Below are 16,885 nucleotides of genomic sequence, written 5' to 3'. Positions count from 1 at the left end.
GAAATTAGATCTTACCTGCTAATTTGCTTTCCTTTAGTCCCTCCGGACCGGACCAGGCCCCTCCCATGTTCTCTCTACTCTTTAGCTTCTTTTATTAAGTAGGAAGTGTATTCAGTAGGAAGTGTATTCATTCCTTTACGATTCGTGGAACAATACTATATATATACAGAACTTTACGTGGTCTATACCACTTCTCTGGTGGTTGCTGGTGAGCTCAATTGCTGGAATCTATCTATAAAACCTTAAATACGCCATACCACTTCTCTGGTGAGAGTTGTGGCTGAGCTCAGTTGCTGGAATATCTATAAAACCTTAAATATGATTTACCACTTTTCTGGTGAGAGTTGCTGGTAAGCTCAGTTGATGGAATATATATAAAATCTTAAGTGGGCCATACCACTTCTCTGGTGAGAGTTGCTGGTGAGCTATAAGACAAGTGAGCCATACCACTTCTCTGGTGAGAGTTGCGGGTGAGCTATATTATACGTGAGCCATACCACTTCTCTGGGGAGAGTTGCTGGTGAGCTATATTACATGTGAGCCATATCGCTTCTCTGGTGAGAGTTGCTGGTGAGCTATAGTACAAGTGAGCCATACCACTTCTCTAGTGAGAGTTGCTGGTGAGCTGTAATACATATCGGGCCATACCACTTCTCTGGTGAGAGTTGCTGGTGAGCTCTGATACTTGGCATTGCCGAGTGCTTTGTGGCTGCTAGGATTCCATACGGCACAGAAGGTCTTTCTTTCTTTCTTTCCTGCTTTGTTATTCAAATACTGAGGCTAAGGTCACATGGCCAGGGCTCCTATTGGCTCTCTAGAGTCAGAGTTTTTTCTCAGTCTCCACCTGCTGGTAGGCGAGCACAACCCATCAGTCCAATCCTGGTCCGGTCCGGAGGGACTAAAGGAAAGCAAATTAGCAGGTAAGATCTAATTTCTCCTTTAGTGCTTTCCTGAATGGTAGGTGGTCATGGATTGCTCGGATAGGTCTAGGGAGAGCGTTCCAGAGTTGGCTGCCCAGGAAGGAGAAATTGGATCCATAATAAGTTTTGTACTTGAGACCTTTACAGTTGGGGTAGTGCAGGTTGAGGTACTTTTGCGAGGATACAGGCATGTTTCTTGCTGGGAGGTCAATCAGATTTATCATATAGTCCGGAGATTCTCTGTGTATTATCTTGTGGATTAAAGCAGGTAAAATGCCCCTCCCCAAACAAAATGGTCACACGTTAAGATAACTCTTACTTACCGCCACCCATTGAGGTGGCAGTAAGGGCTCCCATGGTAACCCAGCAGTCTATAAAATAATGAGTGGAGTGGAACAGGTTGACGTGAAGCGTCTGTTTACGCTCTCCAAAAATACTAGGACTAGGGGGCATGCGGTGAAGCTACAAAGTACATAAGTACATAAGTAATGCCATACTGGGAAAAGACCAAGGGTCCATCGAGCCCAGCATCCTGTCCACGACAGCGGCCAATCCAGGCCAAGGGCACCTGGCAAGCTTCCCAAACGTACAAACATTCTATACATGTTATTCCTGGAATTTTGGATTTTTCCAAGTCCGTTTAGTAGCGGTTTATGGACTTGTCCTTTAGGAAACCGTCCAACCCCTTTTTAAACTCTGCTAAGCTAACCGCCTTCACCACTTTCTCCGGCAACGAATTCCAGAGTTTAATTACACGTTGGGTGAAGAAACATTTTCTCCGATTTGTTTTAAATTTACTACACTGTAGTTTTATCGCATGCCCCCTAGTCCTAGTATTTTTGGAAAGCATGAACAGACGCTTCACATCCACCTGTTCCACTCATTATTTTATATACCTCTATCATGTCTCCCCTTAGCCGTCTCTTCTCCAAGCTGTATAGCCCTAGCCTCCTTAGTCTTTCTGCATAGGGAAGTCGTCCCATCCCCGCTATCATTTTAGTCGCCCTTCGCTGCACCTTTTCCAATTCTACTATATCTTTCTTGAGATGCGGCGACCAGAATTGAACACAATACTCAAGGTGCGGTCGCACCATGGAGCGATACAACGGCATTATAACATCCTCACACCTGTTTTCCATACTTTTCCTAATAATACCCAACATTCTATTCGCTTTCTTAGCTGCAGCAGCACACTGAGCAGAAGGTTTCAGTGTGTTATCGACGACGACACCCAGATCCCTTTCTTGGTCCGTAACTCCTAACGTGGAACCTTGCATGACGTAGCTATAATTCGGGTTCTTTTTTCCCACATGCATCACCTTGCACTTGCTCACATTAAACATCATCTGCCATTTAGCCGCCCAGTCTCGTAAGGTCCTCTTGTAATTTTTCACAATCCTGTCGTGATTTAACGACTTTGAATAACTTTGTGTCATCAGCAAATTTAATTACCTCGCTAGTTACTCCCATCTCTAAATCATTTATAAATATATTAAAAAGCAGCGGTCCTAGCACGGACCCCTGAGGAACCCCACTAACTACCCTTCTCCATTGTGAATACTGCCCATTTAACCCCACTCTCTGTTTCCTATCCTTCAACCAGTTTTTAATCCACAATAGGACATTTCCTCCTATCCCATGACCCTCCAATTTCCTCTGTAGCCTTTCATGAGGTACCTTGTCAAACGCCTTTTGAAAATCCAGATACACAATATCAACCGACTCCCCTTTGTCCACATGTTTGTTCACTCCTTCAAAGAATTGAAGTAAATTGGTCAGGCAAGATTTCCCCACACAAAAGCCATGCTGACTTGGTCTCAGTAATCCATGTCCTCGGATGTGCTCTGTAATTTTGTTTTTAATAATAGCCTCTACCATTTTCCCAGGCACCGACGTCAGACTCACCGGTCTATAATTTCCCGGATCTCCCCTGGAGCCTTTTTTAAAAATGGGCGTTACATTGGCCACCCTCCAATCTTCCGGTACCACGCTCGATTTTAAGGATAAGTTGCATATCACTAGCAGTAGCTCCGCAAGCTCGTTTTTCAGTTCTATCAGTACTCTAGGATGAATACCATCCGGTCCAGGAGATTTGCTACTCTTCAGTTTGCCGAACTGCCCCATTTCGTCCTCCAGGTTTACCGTGAAGTCAGTAAGTTTCTCCGACTCGTCCGCTTGAAATACCATTTCCGACACCGGTATCCCACCCAAATCTTCCTCGGTGAAGACCGAAGCAAAGAATTCGTTCAGTCTCTCCGCTACGTCTTTGTCTTCCTTGATCGCCCCTTTTACCCCTCGGTCATCCAGCGGCCCAACCGATTCTTTTGCCCGCTTCCTGCTTTTAATATACCGAAAAAAAATTTTACTATGTTTTTTTGCCTCTAATGCTATCTTTTTTTCATACTCCCTCTTGGCCTTCTTAATCTGCGCCTTGCATTTGCTTTGACACTCCTTATGCTGTTTCTTGTTATTTTCAAACGGTTCCTTCTTCCATTTTCTGAAGGCGTTTCTTTTAGCCCTAATAGCTTCCTTCACCTCACTTTTCAACCAGGCCGGGTGTCTTTTGGACTTCCGTCTTTCTTTTCTAATTCGCAGAATATGTATGGCCTGGGCCTCCAGGATGGTATTTTTGAACAGCGTCCACGCCTGTTGTACAGTTTTTACTCTCTCAGTTGCCCCCCTAAGTTTTTTTTTTACCGTTCTTCTCATTTTATCATAGTCTCCTTTTTTAAAGTTAAACGCTAACGTATTTGACTTTCTGTGTACAGTTACTTCAAGGTCGATGTCAAAACTGATCATATTATGGTCACTGTTATCAAGCGGCCCCAGTACCATAACGTCCCTCACCAGATCATGCACTCCACTAAGGACCAAGTCTAGAATTTTTCCTTCTCTCGTCGGCTCCTGCACCAGTTGCTCCATAAAGCTGTCCTTGATTTCATCAAGGAATTGTATCTCTGTAGCGTGTCCCGATGTTTGGATAATTGGATAAGTTTATATTTGGATAATTGAAGTCACCCATTATTATCACATTGCCCATTTTGTTCGCGTCTCTGATTTCTTTTATCATTTCTGTGTCTACCTGCTCATCCTGGCAAGGCGGACGGTAGTACACTCCTATCACCATTTTTTTCCCTTTTATACATGGAATTTCAACCCACAGTGATTCAAAGGTGTGATTTGTGTCCTGCTGAATTTGTAATCTATCTGAGTCAAGGCTCTCGTTAATATACAATGCTACCCCTCCACCAGTCCGGTCCACCCTATCATTACGATATACTTTGTACCCCGGTATGACAGTGTCCCACTGGTTATCCTCCTTCCACCAGGTCTCAGTAATGCCTATTATATCCAATTTTTCATTTAGTGCAATATATTCCAACTCTCCCATCTTATTTCTTAGACTCCTAGCATTTGCATATAGTACATTTAAAACGAATTGGATAAAATTTGTCTTCACTCAACATGTAATTCAACTCTGGAATTTGTTGCCAGAAAATGTGGTAAAGGCGGTTAGCTTAGCAGAGTTTAAAAAAGGTTTGGACGGCTTCCTAAAGGAAAAGTCCATAGACCATTATTAAAATGGACTTGGGGAAACTCCAGTGCTTATTTCTAGGATGAACAGCATAAAATGTATAGTACTTTTTTGGGATCTTGTGACCTGGATTAGCCACTGTTGGAAACAGGATGCTGGGCTTGATGGGCCTTTGGTCTGTCCCAGTATGGCCATACTTATGTACTTACGTACTTATGTACTGTTATGTTTCCAAAGTCACAAAGAGAAATGGATATATGCTGGCTTTGAATATGTTGCTATTTTCTTCATTTATTTTTCTAAAATGGATGCTTATGCTGCACGCACCTGGCACATAAATGTCTGTTTTCTCTTGTATTTTAGAACAAGCTCTACATTGGCAGAGTCTGTTCCAAAATACTTGTGAAAGTTGAGATGTACTGACCTGTACATCTCGCTTGAATTTTCTACATCCTGCCTAAATCAGGGCTCTAAATTTAATGTGGTTTCTAGTAATAAACAGTAAAACAAGTTTTTTCAGACAAACTTCATTTTCACACTTTGGGGGGATTCTATATATAGCACCTAAAAAATCTGCACAGTAAACATTTCCGCGCACTGGGTCATATTCTGTAACAATGAGTGTGAATTTTGGAACACCCACAAAATGCCCATTTTTCCACCCATAACCACGCCCCCTTCTTCCCTGTGTACATTAAAATTTAGGCGCACTGCGTTACAGAATGCGCTTAGGGATTTGTGCGTATAAATTAAAATTAATGCCAGTTAATGCTTATTGCTTGTTAAGTGCTGTTAACAATGCTGATTAGCTTGTTGATAACAATGCTGATTAGGAGTGGAGGAGTGGCCTAGTGGTTAGGGTGGTGGACTTTGGTCCTGGGGAACTGAGTTTGATTCCCACTTCAGGCACAGGCAGCTCCTTGTGACTCTGGGCAAGTCACTTAACCCTCCATTGCCCCATGTAAGCCGCATTGAATCTGCCATGAGTGGGAAAGTGCGGGATACAAATGTAACAAAAAATAAAATAAATTAAGTTACGCACGTTGTTATAGAATCTACCAGGATTTCCATGCGGAAATCTAGTTGCACTATATAGAATCCAGGGGTTTGTGTTCAATGGAGGGAAGGAAAATTAGGAGAAATAACTGCATGTTTACCTCTCACAGCATTTATTCAACAAAAACGGTTCTTTTCTGGCTCCAGCTTTCTGACTAACATGTTGATTTTGCATAGTCCATTTCTGTCCAGTTAGAGTTGATCTAGAGTTCTCTGCAGCTCATCTGGATTCTGAGATCATGTGTTGTGTTGGGCGGGTGACATTGGAGGTAGTCCTGGGCTTGAGCTCTCCAGATCTGCAGACCCAGGTTCATGGCACTATGTGGTTGCCATGATTCTAGCACAGTAAAACTGGCTGTAGCTGTGACTTTTCTATTTTAATTTCTTTTTTTTATTGTACAGGAAGGAGACCAGCGATGGATCAACACTGTAGCAAAAGCTTTGCATGTGTTAAACTCCCTCTTTGGACCATTTGCAAAGACCTATGGAATGGGGAGGTGCGCTAAGGTACAGCATATGTTGAAAGACTCCTTTATCTGTTGAACTCTGAGTACTCTAATTCCATCGTCAGACGCCACGGGAAGTTTAAAACCGTGGCACCACAACACCTAAATCACAAGCCGAAGGCACACAACTTTGTGCAGCACTGAGTGCATACCAGGTCTGAATTAATTTTATAAAAAGGTTATTTTTGTTAGCAGTTTTTTTTCAAGTTTTTATAATATTTTAACATATCTGGGTTTATTGCTGTTACAGCATGTTTTTATCATGGAATGGTTTATATGGTTTATAATTTGGTTGCTTTTGGTAGGGGGGCAAGCTAATGCTAATCCCAATTTTTATTATGTTGAGTATAGAAAGTCAAAATTGTATATTACAAATTATAGGTATTTGATAGATTGTTCAAATCACTTACTGCATAATATCGATAGTCAAATAGGTCGACGACCGTTCTATTGGAATAATAGATGTGTTAACACCCGGCAGAGAACCTTGTCTAGTTTGAAACCAGATAGATGTCACAATCATACTCTGGCATACATACTTGTTCCTTGTGCATATATTAATGCAAGATCTGTAGGTAATAAGGCACATGTTATTAAAGATCAGATTGTTGAACAGCAGTGGAGGAGTGGCCTAGTGGTTAGGGTGGTGGACTCTGGTCCTGGGGAACTGAGTTCGATTCCCACTTCAGGCACAGGCAGCTCCTTGTGACTCTGGGCAAGTCACTTAACCCTCCATTGCCCCATGTAAGCCGCATTGAGCCTGCCATGAGTGGGAAAGTGTAACAAAAATAAAATAGATACTATTGGAGATTCTACAAGGAATGTTGCTACTATTGGAGGATTCAACATGGAATGTTGCTACTATTGGAGATTCTACATGGAATGTTGCTATTCCACTAGCAACATTCCATGTAGAAGGCTGCGCAGGCTTCTGTTTCTGTGAGTCTGACGTCCTGCACGTATGTGCAGGATGTCAGACTCACAGAAGCAGAAGCCTGCGTGGCCACATTGGTGATCTGCAAGGGCCGACTTCTACACTAGTGGAATAGCAACATCAACATTCCATATAAAATCTCCAATAGTAGCAACAGTGGAGGAGTGGCCCAGTGGTTAGGGTGGTGGACTTTGGTCCTGGGGAACTGAGTTCGATTCCCACTTCAGGCACAGGCAGCTCCTTGTGACTCTGGGCAAGTCACTTAACCCTCCATTGCCCCAGGTACAAATAAGTACCTGTAAGCCGCATTGAGCCTGCCATGAGTGGGAAAGCGCGGGGTACAAATGAAACAAAAAAAAACACAATTAGGTTGTCTCATGTTGACAGAGACCTGGTTAACATCTGCAACAGATCCTTTAATTAAAGAAATTTGCCCTCCAGGGATAATATTAAGGTAACATGTAGAGAAAAGAAGAGAGGAGGAGGTACAGGTTTAATTTTTAAGGATTTTCCAAACGTACATAGTTTGCATTCTTATATTTCCTCTGATCTACAAATTGTAGTCTATCAGGTGACGGATAATTCTTTAAAAAATACACTCACTTGTATATTATATAGCACCAGGTAAATTGTCAAAGGTCAGTGAGTTATTTAATAATTTTGTTTTTAAGACTTCATTAAATTCTAAGTATAACTTGTTGATAGGGGATGTGAATTTGCATATGTTTCCCTAATTTTCAATGGAGCTAAAATATCTAATAATTCCTTACTGAATCTATACCATTCTGAAACAAAATTCAAAGGTTCTGAAAATAAATAATTATCATCAAATTTTGTTCAGAAAATAGTAAGATGAATGATTCCCCTTTGATGATTCCTTAGCCTTAGACCTTTTTTTCAAGCTGTTTCCAATAGATGTAAAATTGAAATAATAAATGGTCAGACCAAGGGACTTCTTTCCAAAAACCTTCTAAACAGTAAATATCCTCGCCAGCTGTAAAACCTGGAGATACAACTAAATCCAGTTGATGCTCTTTAATATGAGTAGTTCTAGGGGTTGAAATATACAACAAAATTTTGCAGTTTAGATTTTTGTCCACCATATGTTATGAAATTGGCATCTAGCAAATTTAGGGGGTTGTTTACTAAAGCATACCTCGCGTTATCTGCAGCAGGGGCCATAGGAATAAAATGGGCCCTGCTTTGCATAACTCAAGCTAAGCTTTAGTAAACAACCCCCTTAAATTGTTATTGTTTGAATGGCTATAATCTTCCTTAGATCTTGGAATCTTTTCTTCCCATATGGGTGAAATTATTATCACTCCCATTATTAAGGAACCTAGGGGTCCTTTTACAAAGTCGCGCTGAAAAATGGCTTGTGGTAGTGTAGTTGCGGGTTTTGGGCGTGCAACGATCCGTTTTTTAGTGCACCTGTAAAAAAGGCCTTTTTAAAATTTTTTGCTGAAAATGGACTTGCGGCAAAATGAAAATTGCCGCGCGTCCATTTTGGGTCTGAGACCTTACCGCCAGTCATTGACCTAGTGGTAAAGACTCATGTGGTAACTGGGCATTAATGACCTTCGCGTGCCCAAAAATAAAAAATATTCTTCAGATGCGTGTATTGGCCGCACGCCAAAAATGAAATTACTGCAAGAGCCATGCAGTAGTCGGGCGGTAACTCCATTTCTTTGTCACTTGCAGCAGATGAATCCGGGAACTAGTGGGTTAAGTCCGCCTACCAGCAGGTGGCGATAGAGATAAACAAACTAAAGGCAGTGATGCCAGACGGCCAGCTCCTTCCTCAGTTAGTATGTCTCTATCTCAGCAGGTGGTGGACGGCTTTTTCTCCAGCTCCTGGGCCCAAGGCCTCTGAGGGTGCTCCTGGGCCGGTGGCCAGTTTGAGCCGGGGGTGGCGGACTGGTAACATAGTAACATACATAGTAAATGACGGCAGAAAAAGACCTGCATGGTCCATCCAGTCTGCCCAACAAGATAAACTCATATGTGCTACTTTTTGTGCATACCTTACCTTGATTTGTACCTGTCCTTTTCAGGGCACAGACTGTGTAAGTCTGCCCAGCACTAGCCCCGCCTCCCACCACCGGCTCTGGCACAGACCGTATAAGTCTGCCCAGCACTATCCCCGCCTCCCGCCACCGGCTCTGCCACCCAATCTCGGCTAAGCTCCTTAGGATCCATTCCTTCTGAACAGGATTCCCCTTTGGCAGCATACGCAGTTGCTGGGTCCCTGCTGCACCTCAAATTCCCTCTGAACAGGCTTTTGTTGTTCCTTTCCTTCACTGTTTGTTTCTGCCTCCTCACTAAAAAAAAAAAAAAAAAAAAGAGAACCATAGAATTTATTTAAAAGAGAACCAGAGAAGCACAGGGAAGTGTGTTTTTGCTGAGTGCAGGTTTGTGTTACTGCCATCCAAGTCCTGTTTTCTGTTGCCTGCTGGTCTGAGCCTGCCTCGAAGTGGAGTCAGAGAGTTTTTTTCTTCGGCTCAGCTGTCAGTTCCCATGCTTTCCCGGTCCGGGGTAAGTCCTGCTGGGTTCCTGTTTGGGGACAGGCGATGGCAGTGGAGGTGGTAAAACACTGTTCCTGATGCGGGAAACGGCGTTCGGCAGCGGGCCTTTGCAGCGCAGGGTGTGCTGATTTGACGGGACTCGATGGAGCGGTGCCCCCCCAAGAGCGTGCTTTCCCACCCAGAGCCTGGCGATTCTTGCGCCATTTTGCAATCGGTCACGGAGCTGGCTCCGGTAGCGGTTTTGTGCAAAGCTTCTTCTCCGCTGGTAGCGGAATTGGGGGGGGGGGGGGCGTCAGGCACTGTGGGCGGTGGTGCAGGTGCTATGGCTGCGACCTTCTCTGTAAACAAACGATTCACGTCTACCCGTTCCACTCCACTCATTATTTTATAGACCTCTATCATATCTCCCCTCAGCCATCTTTTCTCCAAGCTGAAGAGCCCTAGCCGCTTCAGCCTTTCCTCGTAGCTCAGTCCTCTTCTTTGGTGGCATAGCTTGCCTCTCATGGCATAGCTCGCTGCTCGGGCTGCATGACGTGGCTCCCTGCTCCTTTTTCTTTTTTTAACTGAATTGTAAACCTCTGTGCTGATGTTTTCAATCAGTAGTTTATTAAATATAATAAATCTTCTCAAGTCTGAGTTGCCCACCTCTTTTTTTTGAGCTGGGTGGTTCAGCTTTCTGTTTAAGGGAATAGCGCACCTCCTTGTCCATCTCGATAGCCTAGCTCTGTTCTCAACTTGGATTAATGTGCTGTCTTCACAACCCGATTGTATTGTAACATTTATAACCCACGCTTGACTCAAGCTCTAACTGCTTTTGCGAGGCCTCATAGCCATGCTTTCTTTTATGACAGAATGCTGCATCTTCCTTATTTTCAAGCTGAGAGCCACAGCATTCTAGCTCAAGCTGGAACATTTTGGTTCCTTTTCTGAAGTTCTGCTCGACTTCCCTTTTCATGCTGTCTAGTTCAGTTTCCTTTTCAGGCTGGTTAACTGAGCTATGTTATTTCTCTCAAGTCTGCTTTTTGACCCACCCCTTTTTGGGGAACTGCTTTGCTACATCCCATTGGTCTGGACTGGTCTGATAGGATACTAAGGAAGAAAAAGTTATGTCTTGCCTGATAATTTACTTTCCTTTAGTCCTATCAGACCAGTCCAGAATCCCTCCTTGTTCGTTTGTTTGCATCCAACATTTTATCCTTTCTTTTGCAGGCTTAATTGCAAATGCATTTTTTCCCAACTTTTTGTGCTCCTTGGCTTACAACTCCTGACATAGTCGATATGCTGCACATCAGGATATACGTCTGCTTCCCTACACATGGCATTGACTGAGTTTGGCTTACAACTCCTGATTCAGTCAATAAGCTGCATGTCAGTAGAGAATATATCTACTTCACTACGCATGGCTTTGGCTGAGCATGGCTTACAATTCCTGACAGTCAATAGGCTGCACATCACTAGCATATACGTTTGTTTCCCTATACATGGTATTGGCTGAGTTGGATGTCAAAACTCTGTAAACTTGGCTATTCAAAATACTGAACTTGCTGTGGCTGCACAATACCCTTAAGAGGTGACTCTCAAAGAACTACTTTTATTCTCTGTCTCCATCCGCTGGTCGATGGACATAACCCATTGGTTTAGACTGGTCTGATAGGACCAAAGGAAAGAAAGTTATCAGGTAAGACATAACCAACGATACTGCAGAATCCCACAGGCTAGCCCAAGGGAAAGGATTTAAGCTGCCATTTGCCAGGCTTAGATTTAGAGATAGATAACCTAGGCAATTGCCTCTGATAGGTCCTGGAGAGCCACTACTCCTGTTGTCTTTTGCAGCAGGCTGCTGAGAGCATCAGCAGTAGTCTTATCAAAAAGAAACAGTTCTTCTGGTAAAGTTTAACTGGAAAGCAGAAATTGTTCTTCAGTGAAAATGACTGACAGATTTCTTTTGTTTTGTTATAGATGGTGCATGAAATGTGGAAGGAGCTGGAGGAAGAAAGTGAAGGTGACCGTAAAGAAAAGAGGCCAGCAGTTGGGCACATTTTCTTGTTTGACAGAGGTAGTTTCTTTACAGTTTTTGTGATCAGTTTCTTACAGAGCTTGAAAGGGAAAAAGAAGAAAACTGAAAATCAGATTCTTCTGGACAGCTACATCTGGGGCAGGGTGGGGCAATATGCTTTAAGGGTAAGTAGTAAGGTCAGGCAGCATTTGTACAACCCAGGATATCTATAATTTAATTAAAATGTATTTATTTGACTTTAACTCGCACCTTTTCAGTAGTAGGGGCTTACAGTCAATGTTTGTACCTGAGGCAATGGAGGGTTAAGTGACTTGTCCAAGATTATAAGCAGCAGCAACAAGATTTGAACCAGGCTTCTCTAGTTGTCAGCCAGCACGAAATACTGGCATGTATAGAGGGAGAAAGAAGAGGTGAGACAGTGGAGTCTTACAATTTTATGAATAAGAAATCAGAACTATCTTCTTGTAGGGTCTCTGAAGCATTTACTTTATAGATTAAAAACTTTCTTTTCATTCTAACCCATCCCAGAACGTATGGGTTATGTCCGTCAGCCAGCAGATGGAGACAGAGGCCAAAGAGCAGTGAACTGTATAATAAGAGGCATTGTGTAGGCATAGCTGACTAATATTCTCTGTTTTCAGCAGACGGCGAGAAGCATCCCATATAGTTCTGGACTGGGCTGTTGAGGTAACTCTTGGGCTCAGTTGGGACTTGATATACCGCCTTTCTGTGGTATTATTCAACTGCATTTAAAGCGGGTTACATATATACAGGTACTTATTTTTGTACCTGGGGCAATGGAGGGTTAAGTGACTTGCCCACAGTCACAAGGAGCTGCAGTGGGAATTGAACCCAGTTCCCCAGGATCAAAGTCCGCTGCACTAACCACTAGTCTACTCGTTACCCAGTTGAGCTTGGGCCGACAAAGAAGAATCTAGGGGGCTTGCACCTTGTGGGATACCTGGAGCAGTGCAGGTCCCTCCCCTGCAGTGCTGGCATGGATGTCGATGGGGTTGATGACGCCGCCTCCTTTTTTGGAAAAAAAGTAAAACATTTTAAATAATTTTTAGGAAAGCCTTAAAGGTCCTAAATTGAAGGCTGCTGAGGGGGTTTTTGTTGACAGGCAGGAGCTTCTAAGCCAACCTGCCCCCCCCCCCCCACCCCACTTGTGGTAAGTCACACCAGGAGTGGTGTGTTGTGGATTGTGGTGTTTTAAGTGGGAATTTGGCAGATGCTGGGAGCAGCATTCTTCATGACCAGTTTTTGAGGTTTGCTGGGTACTTCGGAGAGGTCTGAAAACTGCACTGGGCCCAGAGTAGAGCATTTGAGACGCATACAGGTAGCACTGCAGTTGCTGTTTTTGTGTCTTCATGCTAGGCCTGCCTTAATTTTCTTCACATTGGGAGCAGCCTGGCCTTAGTGCCTGAGAGCGCGTATCTGATCTTCTGAGAGTCGCAAGGTCAGAGCCATCAAAGATTGCAAACGATGCTTTGGAGGGAGCATTACTGAGGGGATTGCATCAGTAATGGAAGCCCAGCAGTGTCATAAAGAACATAAGAGTAGCCATACTGGGTCAGACCAATGGTCCATCTAGCCCAGTATCCTGTTTTCCAAACAGTGGCCAAGCCAGGTCACAAGTACCTGGCAGAAACCCAAATCGTGGCAACACTCCATTCTATAAATCCCAGGGCAAGCAGTTGCTTCCTATGTCTGTCTCAATAGCAAACTATGGACTTTTCCTCCAGGAATTTGTCCACACCTTTCTTAAACCGAGTCTGTGAAACGCTTTGTCCTGTGAAGCCAGATGCAGCAGTTCTTCAGGGCAGGGCAGTACCTGCCACGAGAACAGTGCTGATTGGGTGCAGCAAGCTGGTTCAGAATCTCAGGGCTCAGCCAAATAGTTTGGGGAGACTTTCTGCGTCTCTGCCCTTGGTTAGCAACACGTTTTGGAACATTATGCAAAATGTCTGGAGAGGTGATCGTTTCTAGATGTGAACCTGCTGAAACAGGAGTGTCTCAAGAAGCATTGGTTTCACCCGCCTTGGCCTCAGGAGATGCTTCTCTTGCTCAGTCTCTGACTGTTCATGCAGGAGTATAAAAGATTGAGGTAGTTTCTGGGGAGCAGCAGCATCTGTGATTTCTCCCTGCAGTTTGTCCTCCTCCTTCATCAAGGCTTTCTTTTGCATCAGAGATGAGAGGGGTCAGACTTTTTCAAGATCCAGAGAGTTGCCTGAACTGTTGAACATTCCTTCCCAAGTTGAAAGGTAAAGAATGAGTTTGTTGGAGGGCACTGATGGCCTATCAGGTATTTCTAGCGATCGTGGTATGAGCTGGTGTTACAGAGAGAGGACCCTACATAGTAGATCCTCTGGAAGAAGAAGAGCTCTTTGCCTAAGAAGATGACCCTTCAGTTAAACATCTCTTCAGGAAGGAAGACAGCGGGGTTTGAATTTGTAAGCATTCAAAACATTCAAATCTACTCTTCAGGAAACAGAGAGCTCTGGTGATCACATCCTCGAGGGCATTTGTAAGCCCACTAAGTTGTTTATAATTCATCAAGCAATTACAATGGAGTGGGATGCTCCAGAAGCTGACCTTCACATGAGAAGAGCCATGGATAAGCTTTACCCCTTGCATCCTGAAGAAAAGGAGAAGCTAAAGTTACTGAATGTGGATACCATAGTGACAGCAATCACTATAAAGATGGTTATTCCAGTGCAAGGTGGTATGGACCTGAATAATATTAAGGATAGTAAGATTGAAATTGTTCTCAAACAGGCCTTTGAAATGATGGCTTTGGGTTTACAAGCAATGGTATGTGGCACGTACAAGTCTAGAATATGTTTGAGTTGGATTTAGTGGATTGGGGATGTGTCAGAAAATGATGACCTGAAAGAAATGGTCCATCTGGATTCCAGTGTAGCTTACGTGGTTGAGTGTAGCTTACTTGGTTGATGCTTTGTACAACCTCATCAGGACATCCGTTAGGTCTGTGGTGGTCCCGGTTTCTGTCAGGAGGCTTCTGTGGTTGTGTAATTGAATTGGATTAATAGGGGTCAAGGCCAACATGAGATGATGGTTGAACTCTCAATCTATCGAGAGGGATGTCACTGGAAGTTACAAGTTGGCTGGTAATCACGATAGATGCTAGTCCTCCTCGACTGGGGCACTCTCTGTCTGAAACAGGTGGCTCGAGGCTGCTGGCAGAGCTAGAGATGAAATGACCAATCAATCAATTGGATATCCGAGCACTCAGGAGGGCATTGGAGGCCTTTCTTCCCTTGAGTTTGAATCTTCTCCTGACAATGCAACAGTGGTAGCGTTTGTCAACTGTCAAGAGCGACAACAGAGTCAAAGGGTGACCAAGGAGGCTGCCAAGCAACATTTTTAGGCTCTATTGGTAGCACAAATAACAGGAACTGAAACGTGCAGGTGGACTTCTTCAGCATGCACATGCTAGACCTGGTTAAATGAGTACTATTGAGTGGCTTTTACCATAATCATTCACAGGTCCCGGGGAGTCCTAGTGAAGGACTTCATGGTTTATAGTCAGAATGCCAAAGTACCTTGGGTTTTTCAGTTGAAGAAAAGAGCCAGAGTCGGCAGATCTGGATATCCTATTTCAGCAGTGGCCTCAAGCAGACATGCTCTGCATCTTTCCTCTGTGGCATCTTTTGTGGTGAGTGTTGCAGAAGATAGTATCTCATCCTAGGTTGGTGATCCTAGTAGTGCCAGATTGGGCAAGGTGTTTGTGGAATATAGACCTAGTTTGGTTGTAGATGAGGGAGAACCTGAAACTTCCTCAGGAGGAATGTCACCTTAGAAGGTCCAGTGTAAATGGAATATCTGTGTCACTTTTGTCTTATGGTCTAGCTATTGAGAGGGTGCGTCTAAGGTGCAAAGTCTATGCAGACAGTGTCATTGCCATTCTTTTGCAGCCGAACAAACACTCTACCTCTTTAGCGTATGCAGGAGTCTGGAGAATTTTTGACACTTGGTGTTCTGAGAGAGGGGTTGTCACCTTTTCAAGTTTCAGTGACACAAATTTTAGCATTTTTGCAAGAGGGATTGAAAAGGTGTAGCCTTGTCCTCTCTTGACTGTTACTGGACAATCAAATCGGATGCCAGTATTTTGGAGGATTTTCAGTGAAATTGTATCCGGATGTGGTGCACTTATTTAAAGGAGTGGCACATTTGCATCCACCTATTGTTCCCTCTTAGAATCTACAAGTATTAAAACATAAGAACATAAAAAGAATATCCATACTGGGTCAGACCAGTGGTTCATTCTATCAGAGGGATGGTGGCATTTTGGGATGAATCGGTCAGTCTCGCAAGAGGAAATTTGCTTGGTCTACTTTAGATTCCTTTGCCAAGTTTTACAGGCAAGAGAACTGGCTGCATTTGGAGCCAGAATTTTGGTGGCAAGATCTTCTGCCCTCCTGATACAACAATTGTTTTGCTACATCCCATTCTTGTCTGGTCTGGTTAGGATGAAAAGGAAGGAAAAATTAGGACAACCTGCTAATTTTCTTTCCTTGTAGTCAACCAGACCAGGCCAGAAGCCCATCCTGTGGCCAAACAATAGGACCGTTTTTAGTGACCAGAGTTTATTTTATACATGCTGTAATCTGTAGAGGGGTGTTGGAGGCTCTTGGGTTTTTTCCACTGCTGGCATGTTGCTGTGTTGGAGCCCTGAATTCAGTCTTTGGAATATTAGTATAGGGAGTATTTCTTTTCCATAGTTCACTCTTGCTTTGTTTCAGGAATGCTGGTGAGCTATACGTGCATGGTGCCTCTTATGGTGCAGCACTTTAGCCTCTGACAGACGTAACCCATGTGTTCTGGGCTGGGCTGGTTGGACTCAAAAGAAAATTAGCAGGCAAGACCAACATTTTCCATTTGGTCTTTTCTATCAGAGCTGTTTAACTGTGTGCAGCAGTTGCTTGAAAGATTCAAGTGTGGTGTCATTTAAAGCTGCCTCTGAGTTTAAGTTGAAATCATTTGTATTGATTTTGGAACAGGGTATTCAAACAAAACAAAACATAAAGGGCATAACACAATATAGTACTTTGAAATGCATGCGTACATTGATGTAATAGCATACAAAAAATGCCATGTGAATAAGGTCTATGATAACAGCAAAACTAATTAGTTTTATGTAGTAGGTTTTTTGTTGTTGGTTTTTTTTTAGTTTCTGCCTCTGAGTTTTGATAAATAAAAGCTGTCCTTATAAGAGTTCGGGGGCTGAGTTAGGGGTCTGTTTGTATCGCTTATCTTTTGTATGTATTCATCAACCTTGAGGGATGTGTTTACATCATTCTGGATGTTTTGAAGCAGTATACTGTGATTAGATAAGATAATAAAGTCCATAGAGATGACATTTTGTTTA

General features: G+C 43.4%; 1 protein-coding gene across 1 annotated transcript in view; it reads left to right on the top strand.

Moving 5' to 3' along the window:
- VPS33B (VPS33B late endosome and lysosome associated) overlaps positions 1–16,885 on the top strand; it is a 93,180-nt gene that overhangs the window by 31,030 nt on the left and 45,265 nt on the right. The window contains exons 9-10 of the mRNA XM_030189666.1: positions 5,914–6,018; positions 11,436–11,532. Coding sequence (XP_030045526.1) covers positions 5,914–6,018; positions 11,436–11,532 — 202 coding nt within the window. The remainder of the gene's footprint in view (positions 1–5,913; positions 6,019–11,435; positions 11,533–16,885) is intronic.

Source organism: Microcaecilia unicolor, chromosome 1 (genome assembly GCF_901765095.1).
Source record: "Microcaecilia unicolor chromosome 1, aMicUni1.1, whole genome shotgun sequence".
Taxonomy (NCBI): Eukaryota; Metazoa; Chordata; class Amphibia; order Gymnophiona; family Siphonopidae; genus Microcaecilia; species Microcaecilia unicolor.
The sequence above is the reverse complement of the archived record's forward strand: the minus strand, read 5'-3'. Positions and strand labels throughout refer to the sequence as shown.